The sequence below is a fragment of the Haemaphysalis longicornis genome, unplaced genomic scaffold, assembly GCF_048455015.1.
Source record: "Haemaphysalis longicornis isolate Haplotype H1 unplaced genomic scaffold, Haemaphysalis longicornis Haplotype H1 scaffold_3, whole genome shotgun sequence".
In the NCBI taxonomy this organism is placed as follows: Eukaryota; Metazoa; Arthropoda; class Arachnida; order Ixodida; family Ixodidae; genus Haemaphysalis; species Haemaphysalis longicornis.
The window spans coordinates 61,530,512-61,544,437 of NW_027526335.1; the positions used below are offsets into that span (position 1 = coordinate 61,530,512).

General features: G+C 47.4%; 2 protein-coding genes across 2 annotated transcripts in view; one reads left to right on the forward strand and one right to left on the reverse strand.

The window, feature by feature from the left end:
• LOC144174516 (phosphate-regulating neutral endopeptidase PHEX-like) overlaps positions 1 to 13,926 on the reverse strand; it is a 190,251-nt gene that overhangs the window by 69,336 nt on the left and 106,989 nt on the right. The window lies entirely within an intron of this gene.
• Positions 1 to 13,926, forward strand: part of LOC144174513 (NPC intracellular cholesterol transporter 1-like) — a 72,473-nt gene that overhangs the window by 18,193 nt on the left and 40,354 nt on the right. The window contains 8 exon segments of the mRNA XM_077703253.1: positions 4,894 to 5,190; positions 6,257 to 6,300; positions 6,302 to 6,343; positions 6,345 to 6,398; positions 6,400 to 6,447; positions 6,450 to 6,541; positions 7,552 to 7,684; positions 11,431 to 11,636. Coding sequence (XP_077559379.1) covers positions 4,894 to 5,190; positions 6,257 to 6,300; positions 6,302 to 6,343; positions 6,345 to 6,398; positions 6,400 to 6,447; positions 6,450 to 6,541; positions 7,552 to 7,684; positions 11,431 to 11,636 — 916 coding nt within the window.

The following is a 13,926-nucleotide window of genomic DNA, read 5'->3' on the forward strand; positions in this document are numbered from 1 at the left end:
CAGCTGCTTAGGCCAAGCTTTGTTCATCCGTGGCAACAGAAAACTTCGAAGTGTCAAGAAAGAAATGCAGTTAGGGAGGTCCCGGGAATCGAACCCAGGACCTTTACAACATGAAACCGGCAACCGAACCACTGGGCCATCCCAAAGGCCCAAGAGATACGGAGTTAGCAGCGGCAGGGAACAATAACATGTGCAGCCTGTTGGAAAGAAAAAAATTCACGCATCCCCACGAAGTGAATCGTGACGAGTGGGCGAAGCAGTGGGGATCGTTCTTACCGTAAATCACCCGTGGCATTGCCCACTCGCACATGTAAATGAGTGACAACGCGTGTGTACAGTATATACAATTCCAATCCAATCCAATGCTCCTCATGCATGTGCAACACTGTGTACACGGACCCCAAGCCCCGGACAGAGAGAGGTCCTTTGGTGCTTCACCCCTAAAACGCTTCCTCTGGTCAGAATCGAACCTGAATCCCTTGCGTTATGAAACCAGCGTGAGCTATCATCGCATTCCAAGCGCGCAGTGTTTCCTTTGGGTTCGTAGCGCAGGCGTTGGCCTTGGATTTGGCCGCGGCTTCTAGCACGGGCTAATGCGGTCCACTTTGGGAGAAATGTGACAGCCTGCAGACAAAATGCTCCGGGCCTGCCAGTGCTGGAGAAAATTCGCTAGTGAATTCGGAAATAAATATGAGCCCGGTCTCTGACAAAGGGAGAGGGGCCGCCAGCCCTGCTGTTTCTCCAGCCTTGCACCACTAGTGCAAGCTGCGCCAGTTCTTCTTCCGTGGATGCCTGAACCAAGCTTCTGTGAGGTTGCATAAACGGGGTCGCCTCGCGTGTTTTTTTGAATTGCCATATGGACGAGGTCTGCTTTTGCTTTTTTCAGGCCTTTCGTTTACCGACTTTTGACTTGACACTGTTGCTCACCCCTCTCACCTAACAGGGAGCATGACTGAGAGCAGTGGCACGGGCAGGGCCGTCGTTTGGGGAGCTAGCAGGGGTGACCTTGGAATTGCTTTAAATAGTTGTGAGGACTCATTGCAATTACCTGTATTTACTTGGAATCGAAGGAATTTGCTTCTAAAAATTGATAGTACTAAGTAGTAATTAGGAATTTCTTGGAACTAATTTGAATTGAATTTCTAATTCTTAAGGTTACCCTAAGTTACCTCAGATTTTTTTAGGACTAATGGGTAATTGTAGTTAGGCACGCGTCCCCTTGTTAAGGAGGGTATCATGACGTTGGCTGTGATGATGTCATGTGTGTGTGTTGTGTAGACCTTTTGTTGTTGTGAGGCCAGACCTCTGTATTGCGAAATATGAGTGTGTAAGGAATTAAAAAAAGACCAGCTTGTTAATATATTCATTGCAGAGGCTACGCTCCCTCTCAGAATTATTTTTGACAGCGGAACTGTTTAAGCATGAGCTAGGTCTGGTGGCATGTGGAGAAAAAAAAAAATGCTGAGAAAAAAGTTGCACGTGGTGCCTCCTGGCAAGGGGGGGGGGGGAGAGTGCGAAAGCATTGTGCGTCAGCAAAGAGCAGAGAGCACACGCTAACCTCTTTTCTGCTTTTCTGCTGCTTTTCTGATGGAAGCGAAAAGCAAAAACACCTGTGTGTACGAGATTTCGGCGCTCACTAAAGATCCCTAGGTGGTCAAAATCAATCCAGAGCCTCCCACTACGGCGCGCCTCATCGTCTGCGTTGCGTCGGCGCGTTAAACCCTACAATCAATCAATCAACCTCTCGACCTAGCCTTCCAGCAGGGCTCAACTCTAGTCGGCCCCAGCATCTGGTAGCATCGAGAGCTAGCCTTGCAGCCAGGCTAAATTCTACTCGGGGAACGCGCGGCATAACGCCGCGTCGGCGACACATAGCGCCTCGTGACTCTGCGCCAAGCACATCGTTTAGACTCCTGCAAAACACGAGTCGCGTGAAGCAGTATGTAACTCCCAATGAAGAACAAGCGCTGTGAACGCCGTCATGTTGCTGCTCGAGAACATACGAGATGGCTACAATCCAACCCAGACAATCGCATCTAAGTCACCATACCTAAACGGCAGTGAAGAGAAGAAGATTCCGAGTATTGCGCTCGTGGTCCCCAACCCTGACAGTGGATCTCGTAGGGGAAGAAGCTATGTCGACCCCCAGCTTCGCTTTTTCTCCAGCCTTGCAGCAGCACTTGGGCAAGCCCCACCTTTTTTTGGTTCTCTTTGCATTTTAGCACTAGTGCTCAAGAAAAGATGAGCTGTTTTTCTTCTGGCTGCCACTGCTAACAAAGATGGTGATGGGCAGTTTAAACTAATAACTGGGCAAAGGATGAAATGCAAAATGAAGGGACGCAGGAGGTGCAGACTGTCAGTTGGGTTTTTATTAGACATAAACAAGTGTTTATACATCTGTATATCACTCACCAGCACTGTAGTGACGAGGCATTCTTCAAACAAAACCACAGAAAACAAGAATCTTAAAGCAAAAGCTCTGTGTATTCCTAACCTGTGTACTGTCTTTGGGGAACCCCCCACTACGCTGCCCTGAACAGGATACATTCGCTGACTTTGGTAAGTTTGGAACCTGGTGCGGGAAAGTCACCTTGGGCGCACATACTTGAGCGTGTGAATGCACTGCATCTCCCCCCCCCCCCCCCCCCCCCCTTCTGAGAGAATTGAGATTTCACTTGTCAAGTCCCTTTGAATGCCTGACCTGTTGGCCGGACCTAGTCACTGCAGTAGGTGGATAGTCACTTGTGTGCAGTCTTGATTTCGGCATGGTTGTCGGGATAGCCATTAGCCAATACAGCTGGCTCTTCCTTGCATCGAGCTTAGCTGCATTGAGGTAGCGCCCGTTTGCTCTGTAGTGTTGTCGACAATCATAGATGGATGGTGTGTTGTCCATGCTTCAACTGTCAGATGTAAGGACGTGAAGAATACTTGGCTTGTTCCGAAAACAATGAGTGAGCAGTTTCCTGGGCCTGGGAAATGGTTCTGGTGGTCCCACTGTGGTGGCTCAGTGGCTAAGGCATTGTGCTGCTGAGCACGAGGACACGGGTTCGATTCCCAGCCGTGGCGGCCGCTTTTCTGATGGAGGTGAAAAGCAAAAACGCCTGTGTGTTCGAGATTTCTGCGCACGTTAAAGATCCCCGGGTGGTCAAAATTACGGCGCACCTCATTGCCTGCATTGTGTCGGTGTGTTAAACCCTACTGTCACCTCCACGCTTGAGTCAACTTTGAAATTTGTGTTGTAACCATTGACGACCACCTTTATGAACTTGGCTCAGGTAATGGCTGCTACAGGGTGAGAGCTCGTAGCATGAACAAGCAGTGTTTATTAAACAAACCTACTCCCAGATAAAGTGCTCCCAGGAATGGAACAGGATACACAATAACTGAAGCATGGCACTGCCATTCTAAGGTAGCCATTATCCTGGCCGTTGATTTTTCCACAGGTGAAATTGGTTTTAGTCCATTTCAAAATAAACGGGTAAAAGCGCTTACAATTATCATAGCTGGATAAAACAGGCCATGAAAATGGGACCTTTGTGTAAATTTTGAGTGGGAATGAAAAAGCGGCTAGTTGTTATTGCAACACCCTGTGTGACGTACCTCAAGTATGTATAGGTAGCTCACGGCGTAATTTTTGGGTTATTAAAATGCACTATGGATGACAACGGTGTGAACTTGAACCTGACAGCAGTGTCCTCCATGTTATTTTTATAGAAAGCTTGTTACATTACCACAAATTGTTATGCATCTTTTTTTTTACACGAAAGCATTAGTTAACTGTTGCAAATCTGGCAGCGTCATCGTGGCCGAGGGACGGCACACGATAGGGCCAATGTGTTACAGAATAAATTTGGGGAAAAAAATGCTTGGGACTGATGCCAAATTTGGGAGGGAGAACCTACTGCAAAAGAATCAAGGTAACTGAGTGAAAAAATAAATAAATTTTGGTTTGGATGGGAATCAAGCCTCTGGAAGGCGAGATGAGCATGCATTTCTGCCATCACCACAGCTTGATGACTCCAGTTGACCTAGTGAGTGCATTAAAGCCTTCACCTTAAAAATGTGTGTTGAGACATGTATGGAGGCTGTGATTTGAGCATGCTTAATTGCAGAAGTAGCCATTAGGTGAGTAGAAAAATATGCTTCCACTAAATGTTCTCCTTGTCTAACAGTGCAAACAAAAGTGTGTGCAAAGTCATAGTAGCAGAAAGACGAAAAATGCAAAACGAAATAGCTGACGGTAATGAAGGCACATTCGGTGATTGGAGAATAATGTATGATACTTAGAGGAGGTGTTTCGCAATACAGCACTAATGCTTTTGCATTCACAACATCGCAACCAGTGCCAGGTGCCCTCGCAGAATTTACCTTGTTGCACCTTTTCGTGTGTATTTTCATGGCACTTAGCTGACTCGGTCACTGTTGTGTTACATGGTGGTGTTGTGAAACAGGACTACCTGCTCAAAGTTTAAGTTACATCCATTCGTGGCATTCATTGAAAAGTTTAGCTGTCACTTTCTTCGCTTGGCAACATTGGAAATGGCCACGGACATGCCGTGGCTTGTGCCACTACGCCCGTGTGCTGAAGAAAAAAAACTCACGGTCGTCTGCTCCGTTTCAGCCCAATTCTCAACTGTGGCGTCAACAGAGATGTTATTAATCGCACTCACATTGGGAGTCGAGGCATTACTTTGCATTCGGTGGGGTAGAGTTTGGAATGTCCAACCCACGTCTTGTGCTTAGCACGGACAAGTAGCGCCACCCCGTAGTTCCCGATGCAACCAGTCACTGTGCACTCACATGGTTGCCTGCATCTCTTCCTCGCCAGTGGATACAAGCTATAGGTGGCCATGTGAGTGCTCAGTGCGTCTTTCTCCCTGCTCTCTGCTCCAGACATTCCCATCGTCTCCCACAACCACACATACCTGCCTATGAATGCCAGCGCCAAGAAATGCTCCGAGCCCGGTGCCCCCGGGCAGAAACCGTGCGGCTGCGCCACGTGCCTCGAGTCGTGCAAGCCTCCCGACTACCCGCAGCCCAAGGAAACCTGGAAGCTGGGCGGCATCAACGGCTACTACCTGCTGGCCACCCTCACCTACGCCGCATTCTTCGTAGTAGTCTTGGTCTCCTACATTCTCGCACAGTACAAGCAGGGACCGAATGCTGGGCCCTCTTGCTGCGTGAATGCGAGTAAGTCCAATATGCCGCTGCTATCTTTGATATCGCGCCATCTTTTATGCTTTAGTCTTATTTATTATTTTTTTTTCCACCCGCTTTATAAACAGCATGCACAGGTCTTGAGAAGCACTAGCGCAAGCTTAAATGCACCGAAAGCCTTGAATGACTTTTTCGTTGCTGCGTGGGGACTGGCTCATTTCAATTAAGATCTTTGCTAGGCAATCGTTTATAACTGACGTGTTGGGCAAGCCTGTTGTTTGTTGACACGACATTCAGTGCTTCATCTCGTCCAGTTTGGTAGCGTCTTTTTATGTGATAAGTACACATTCATGACGTCTCATTTGAAAGTGATTTGGTTTTTTATGCTAACCTGGCAATAGTACTGATCTTTCACATAATCTCTGCTGTGCTAGTTTTAAGATAGAAATAAAAAAAATGCTTTAATGACTTTTCTTGCTCCTTGTATTTGGGAACAGTCATGCTCACACACTTGGAAAGTGTAAGCCATGAGTTAGGGAAGCGCTAAAACTTGGTGTGTCTATATTCCTTCCAAAAATAGAAGAGGCCTGTAACACTGTTTTGATGGTGCTGCCTTTTTCTATTGGGCTGAATTGGGTAGCCAACATCTTAACTGTTCCATCCCAAAGGCAGATGTGTAATGGCTGATTGCCGCACCTCTTGCAAAGTTGAGTAATATTACAGCTGCGCCAAAGGAGGTTAATTAAAGCGGACCATTTATATTTCTCTGAAAGGCAAAAGAATTCAGTTTTCTGTATCATTTTGCTGTGTCTGTGTCTTTTTTTCCTCTGACTGCATGTGTGTTCTATCAAGGGCTTAGGTAAGCAAGCAGCTTGGCTTTTTATTTCACCTCTTAAATGTCTTTTGTCCGACTTACTCTCACGTATGTAAAGCCTAATTTGACTCGAGATAACTGCTAACTGCTTTTTAAAAGGCGAAGGGGCTTCAGTGACACTGGGCCTAATTGTACGCGATGTGTGTCAAGCTGATTGGGAACGCTTCTTGGTGGTGTTAGAGATGCTTGCACCCTACTCGACCCCATATTCTGTCTTGCTTGCAGGCATGTCGACAGACACGGCCGACGACGCGCCCCTCTACGCCAAGGGACGGCTTTGCGCCCAAGGGCGGACGGCTGCAGCGGGCCCTTTGTGGCGGCCTTTGCTCGCTGGGGCGGACTGTGTGCCCGCCGGCCTGTGACGGTCCATTGTGGCCTCCCTGGTCCTTGTGGGAACCTGCTGTGCGGGCCTGACTACTTCTTCACCATCCGCACCAACCCCGTGGAGCTGTGGTCTGCCCCAAACAGCAGGGCACGCCTGGAGCGAGATCAGTTCGACAAGGAGTTCGGGTACGGGCGTTGCTTGTGATGACGCACGCAGTGACAGTTTCTCGTCACCTACGTGGGCGGGATGTTTTGCCAAGACCGTGAGGGATGTTGATTTGCGGATGCAGGCACGGGTCAGCCTGCAGATCTTCTGCGACTGCAGAAACATGCCACCGAAAAAAATGTCGCGTGTTTTGGCCAATTACGGCGCCCTTTAATGCTGCCGGCAGTGGCTGTGGTTGGGCATAACTCTGGATAAAAATGATTGGGACCTGTGTGAAGCGGACAATAGCTTTGTCTGAAACTCTAGTAGCCTATGCTCGTGGTAGTGGACAATAATAATAGTAGCGGTGAGAAATTGCTTTGCTTGAGGGACAAATGGAAACCTTGAACATAAAAAGTGAGAAATGTGATTCCACTCGATTATGAAATAGACGCAAGACCAGTCCCTTTGTGTTCACTGTGAACTTTCGAACCAGTTCTGAGGTACTGAGGGATATTGCAGTCTGCATTTAGATGTTAGGCAGCATCCAATGGCAAATACTACAAGAAGAGTGGATGCATACTTGCTCTTTTCAGAGACATGCTTTCAGCTCAACCTGCCTTGCATTTCCTGCCAGCTTCAGTCTGTTGTGAACAGTATAGATGACTTTGATTGTAAAATTGTGTAGATAGGCTGGGGCAATGTGTTTCAAGAAAGCTGGAAATTTCGGAAAATGAAGCTTAAAGTAAGAGTTTTATTGAAAACCTTTGTCATCTGCATAATGCCAGCAGCTTTACCAAATGACAAGTGTTTACATTAAACATATGCTATAACCTGAAACAGGGGAATAGCCTTGCATGTGTGCAACCAATAAGCATTTGAGGGGTTCTTGCTTTCGGGTAGCCGTGTAGTTCTTTAGTTCTTTAAATGTAGGCTGCAAGTGTAGATGCATGATCACATGTATAAGATAGTGTGGGCAAGAGGTAGCTGAAAAATGACTGGCACGGTTTGTGGCTGAATGGCTGTTTGGGTGATCTTTCTGTTTGTGCAGGCCTTTCTACAGGGTCCAGCAAGTGGTCATCACACGGAATGGTGGCCATCTGATCCCATACACACTTCACCTGAAGCGGTACAACCTGACAGTCAACTTTGGGAACGTGTTCGACAGGGAGTTTCTTCACGAGGTGAGATACACTGAGGGACACGTACCACTTTGGTTTGAATTATGACGCGTAACAAGAGTTCCCTCAAAAAGAAAAAAGAAAAAAATGTTTGGAAGCATTGATGTGTGAGGAATAGGCGTGTGGGTGTCTTACACGTGTTAGATCACGTTGCACACAAAAAAAAAAATCCAACAGGCATGCAGCATTTTTTTTTTCCTCATAGACTAATCACGAAGCAATTAGTTTTCGTTCAGTATTTTTTTTTCTTCATAGACTGCATTACAAGGCAAGTGCTGTTTGTTTAGTTTAACTTTGTTTTTATGCTGGGGAGTGTACTGCTCTGCCTTGGAGCAGATATATAAACGGGTCATGGACTTCTACACTTTGCGGGGGAGGGGGTTCAGTTCTGAAAGAAAGAAAGAAAGAAAGAAAGAAAGAGAGAAAGAGAGAGAGAGAGAGAGAGAGAGAGAGAGAGAGAGAGAGAGAGAGAGAGAGAGAGAGAGAGAGAGAGAGAGAGAGAGAGAGAGAGAGAGAGAGAGAGAGAGAGAGAGAGAGAGAGAGAGAGAGAGAGAGAGAGAGAGAGAGAGAGAGAGAGAGTGCATGCGCAAAAGGCGAACTCGTCTGCTTAGTGAGTTTTGCCTTTTCCACATTGGCCTGCAAATACTCAGCGAGGTTCTCTTTAATTCTTTTGATGAGTCAGTTCTAACCAGAAGTAAGTGGTTAAAATTGCAAAGTTAGGAACAGACTTGCTATATGCCATCTACAAGAATTGTGACTTTGGGTCGCAGTAAAGGCCACATTCCACTGCAGTCTCTGGGCCGATCAGAGGTCGCAAGAATCTTGGAATATAACGAGCACTGCTCTAATCGCTGAAACATGAGAAAGTGTGAGCACAGCGGGATAGTACAGCACAGTGGCTGCTTTCCTGCATTCATCTAAACAAGTTGGGGAAGTACTGCGGGATTTGCTTGAAGCTAAGCGTACCTTTTCTTCCGGGAAATTGGGTCTCTGAGTAGTGTGTGCATTAAAATTGAGTACATGTGTGCATTGCCCGAGGTTTTCATTGAAAGGTCTATGTATCAATCAGAGGTTATAGAATTCTTACAAATGAAAGGGGCCTTTTTGTTACTCCTACAAAATAGAAATAGCTGCCATGGTACTAGCACTGTGAAGCAGGCTCCTTTCCTGTCGGTAAAAGGATTCAGTTTTTTTTTTCTCTCTCTTTTTTTGCTCAATTTTGTATCTGGAGTAGCGGTTTGAGATGATGACATACGTGCATGTGTGCACGTTGAGGGAGCAGGACTACCGTGCCAGACAAAAGAGCTCCTCTCTTTTGGCCTTCTCTTTACGCGACTCCAGGGTGGGTTCCCCTGTCCCTCACTGGTGCGAGAGGGGCAGAACTTGCAGCAGGATAGCAGCCCTGTCCCCTTACCCGAAAATAATGCTCACGCTTATGGACACAATGCTGTGTTAAGTGACCCAATAATGCTTCCAGCTAATTCATATACCTCAACTTCATATTCTGTGTACCACCCCATCCCTCTCAAAGGCAGGGACTGCAATTTATATATTTTTCTAGCTAAGATGGTTAATTAAAGAGGCCTCTTTAGAATCATACTGACACTACTTTTAACGGAAACTTCACTCAAATAAGCTATATAATTAGGGGAATAAAGGGAATGGCCATGTGACTCACTAGCTCATTTCCCGCACTAGGAACTTATGACGTCGTATGCACAGCCGCACGATTGGCTGAGGCCGGCAAAAGCAAACACAAGTTAGGTAGGGCTTATGCTTTTTTCACTTAAATGTTATGCATATTCATTCTGCAGCAGTCAGAATGTTGGGGCGAACAATGGAAGTTACGAAAGTACACGTAAACTTAGTGGTGCCAGTGCGTACTTCTGTTGGTACGGCGCACACTATGCTTGTTATAGCTGCACCGCAGTCCGGCGCGTTGGGGTTGTCTCACTTGACACTAGCCAATTGGCGTTAACGACGGTGTCTTACGTGACCCTGTTTGTCGAACACACCCCATGTTTCACAAAATGATTACTACCAACCGTAGCAAAAACAAGCCAGGTGCAAATATGGTCAAAAACAAAACAAAAGTGAAGGACGGTGCGGAGCAGTATGGTGGTGCCATCTAGGAGGACTGACAGCAAACAAGTTGCTACGCAGTATGCTGCAGACTGAGCAGCACACTGGCATTTGTTTGAAGACCTGTCCTGGTCACGACATCGCAGGCGTCGCAAAACACACGATTTGGCAGGAGAATGAAAATTTTAACTTAAAAATTTAATTTCTCAGTGACTAAAGCATTATTTGGTGGCGGGCAAGGGCTGGGGGCACTTTAAAACGCAAATTCTCCCGAATAAAACACACTTGTATGTTTTCTGCATGGCCCCTTTAAAGGGACCCTGCAACACTCTTTGAGCAGTGCAAGTAAACCTGCGCGACGTTTAGATTACACTGCCAGGAATACCTGAGCCAAATATTACATGTGCACGTGAAGCGGTGAGCGCGCAAATCGCTGTGAAAGAAGCGGAAAAACCAACCGCTCTCTCTTCAGTTGTCCTCATTATGCAACCCCTGGCATGGCCTAAGGGACGTCACATAGGCCATGGCTGCCCGATCGGCTGTCACTGGTCAACTTCGCGGCTAGATTCTCCCATTTCCGTCGTCGTCATCGCTGTGTACGAACCTCTTCTATGTCTGAACCTGTAGGCACAGTTTTGCCGTTTCTTTGCGTTTTGAGTGCGCGCAGAGTTTGAGTGATGAGCTCAATACTTCCCTTTCAACGGGACCACTCGACTACAAACGTTTATTGCTTCAAAAACGCCCTACCAGCCCGAGCGCGCACTTGCGAGCAGGCACCAATGCCTGCTTTTTTGTGGCACCAGACCGGAAATAGGCCCCTCCGCGTTGCGGAGAAAAGGAGAAAACTACCCGGCATGTGATATATCGAAGGCCGCCGAAGAGAACGCCGCGAGCCGCCCCCCTCTCCGGGAGAGAGCGCGCAGCTTTCATCGCGTTGTTCACGGTCGAGTTGAGAGGGAACGATTATGCGCGATTTCTCATCGCGCGTAGTTTCGTTAATTGTGAATTGATTTTCATAATTCTTACGGGAGGAGTTTTCTTTGACAATAGACTTTATCCCAAAATACATTACTAGTAGTCGATGGCAAGTGTTGCAGGGTCCCTTTAACAAGACTGTATAAGTTTACTGGTGTTTGAACTTCAGATCAATTTATTTCTTCTGTAATTGTTCAAATAGGATTCTGAGCTCAAATACTCATGCTCTCCTAGCAGTAACAAATACTTATTGTTTGGAGACATTCGCTCATGCCACACTCGTCTGGCACTGTGACACGACCGGTACCAGCAAACCTCCCCCCCCCCCCCCCCCCCTTCCCCCCCCCACATTTTTTAGTATACTTTTGGTTTGCCTCACATTCGGGAAAATTTCTATATAGTATCTGAAAATTTTTCATTTTCTTTGAAAAGTGTACTCGCAATCATCAGAGGCTTTTTTTCTGCCTCCTCCTTCCCCTTCAATCTGTCCCTGATTTTTTTTTTTCTTTTTGCTTTTAAGATGCTAGGGCATCTGTTTCGCCTATGTCTATAGTGCTGAGGCTGCCCAGCTATGCCCACAAGCCTATGGGCTTATGCGAGCTGGATAATTTGTTGTATATTTGCACCCGGACAATAAAAAATTATTAATATTGTTATTATTCATCCCTGTCTTGCGTCATGTCTCTGTGCAGGTGGCGTCGCTGCAGGCGAAGCTTCTGGGGCTCACGGCTGAGTACCAGGGGCGGAAGGTCACCCTGGAGGACATCTGCTTCTCGCCCCTGAGCAACGGCAAGTGCATGGTGCAGTCGCCTCTGGGCTGGTTCCAGAACAACGCCACCCTGCTGGACCTGAGCTACAAGAACCGGACCTACCTCGAGCACCTCTTCTTCTGCTTCAGGTGGGCCCCCCCATTCCTGGGGAAGAAGCAGCAGCCTCGCACTGCGCCTGGGAACTTGCTTTTGCCTCCAACCAACAGCATGCACATACACTCTAGTGGGGCCACCGTGGAAAAATCGGTTGTTTTGGAGTAGTCCAGGATATATTTTTTTACTGCCACAGAAAATGAGGGATGCTAAAGTGTAAGGTATGAAATGATTGAGGAAGGATAGGGCTGTCCAACGGGAATAATTTCAAACAACAGATTTATTACGAATTTTATGAAAAAAATATCAAAACAAAAAAGTAAAAAAAAAAAAAAGAGAAAGAGACAAGATGAAAATGTCAATGCTACTTTGTGCACAGAGTGTACACAAAAACATTTTGAAATATACACTTTTAACACAGGTTCGCATTGAATAATACTGCAAATGCAGTGGAACCCCGATAATACGACATTCAAGGGACTGCGAGAAAGCGTCGTATGACCGGGGTGTCGTACGACCGGGGTGCGGGTAAATGCCGTCCTAGTAGACGGTCTCGCGCGACAGGTGGGCTAGGAACTTATTTAAACTACGATATTTAGCGCATTCTCGCTTGATTTGCGAACCTTTATCTGAAATTCCAAGTTCTTTAAAAAAAATAAACGCCTATGTTGCTGTACCCCTCTCCCCTCCACGGCGTCCGAGCTAGCCCGCCAGCAAAGTGCCACGCACTACGCGACACTCGTGCCATCAGGCGCTATTTACAGCCCGCCAGCCCCGCGCCTTCCGCTCGCGAGATAAGGCCGACGTGGTCGAGTGAATTGAGAGAGGTAAAAGCATGGGAAAAAGTGAGTGTGAAACTGCTAAGTTTAAGCGGACATGAACAAAAAAAACAAATGGAATTTCCCGTACAGGGTGGAGACACCCTTCGAACGCCCTATGCCCTCGCTATTGGCTCATAGTACTTGACACAAAGGTGTTTTCGCTTCCCACAAGGTCCAGCAATGCGAGATAGATAAGATGATTCAAACATCGGGAGTAAATCGCGTTGCGCCGAAAATTATAGTGCCGTCTTGCTACAGTGACTTGCTGCGGCGGCCAGCAAGTGACCCAAAATGGCCGTGCTAACGTATAGGTGTCTCCACCCTTGCGGCGGACGCGCGTGAATTTAGGCACCCTAGCAAAGAAAGAAGCGGAGTGGCAACGCCGCTTTGAAAGACACTGATCAGCAGAGAGCAGAGAGAGGGGGGGGAGAGCGTCGTAAGAGGATGAAACTTTGATCGAGCGGCGAGGAAAGCGGGTGTTAGTCCTCGCCGTGGGGTTGCATCATAGTGTTTTCGCATTCGTTGGCGTCTCGATGGGAGCTTCAAATTTACGATCCGCCAGCCCCCTAAACCATGAACCATGACTTCTTGGGGTTGGCGCGTTTGCGTACTGCTGCTGCGTAGGGCCGTCGAAAGTTAACTCCCGTTCACGAGTACCTGCCTACTTGCTTGCATCTGTTGAGCGAGTGGTCTCACCTTCATGTGGACCTTTGCACATCAAGCAGTGTCAAATGGGTGTTAAGAATAAAGTTCGGCATGAAGCGGCAAAGCGGTGTAAAATATGGGAAAAAACGCCTGTTTATCCGCGCCAGGGTCCGTCGTATGAAACGTACCGCATGCACCTGAGCGTCCTATCATTGGGATTTTTAATACTGTTTCTATGGGGAGTTTGCCGGGACTGCGGTGTTCCCTCGTAAGAAGCAGGTCGTCGTAAGTTCGGGGGACATACCAGCAGGGTTCCACTGTATGAGCTGTGTAAGTTTGAAAGTTATTTACATACATACAAAAATATAAACACTAGTGCCTGTCATGCCGCCGTGTGAAGCAGTTGCTTGATGTGTAGAAAGACAGGTTGGCTGTGCATGTTTCGCAGATATTTGTTTTTTGCTCAACCTTCCTTTCTTCGTCGCACAGTTTGCAGTTCCGGTGTTTTTCACTTTTTTGTGGTTGGTGCTGGGGACCTTGAGGTGCAGTTTAGGTGGGGCCCACGAGATCTTGCTCATCACAGCCCAGCAGCTGTTCAATGAGCTCAAGCTGAAAGCGAACTGATCGAAGCAAGTGCAAGCTCCGTCACAGCTCCGGAACTTCTGGACGCTGCCGACAAAATCTACGGCTCTGACGAGCCGCTGTGCGCTATCCAGGAGCGCTACGCCAAAGCAAACTCCGGGCCATCTTTGCTGAGAGAATCTGACTCTTTGTGCAGCCGGAGCCAAGTGGTCTTGCCCGAACGAAGCCGAGACCCCGTAGATAGGAGCTGTAACCTTTATAACAGGCAGGAGCTGTT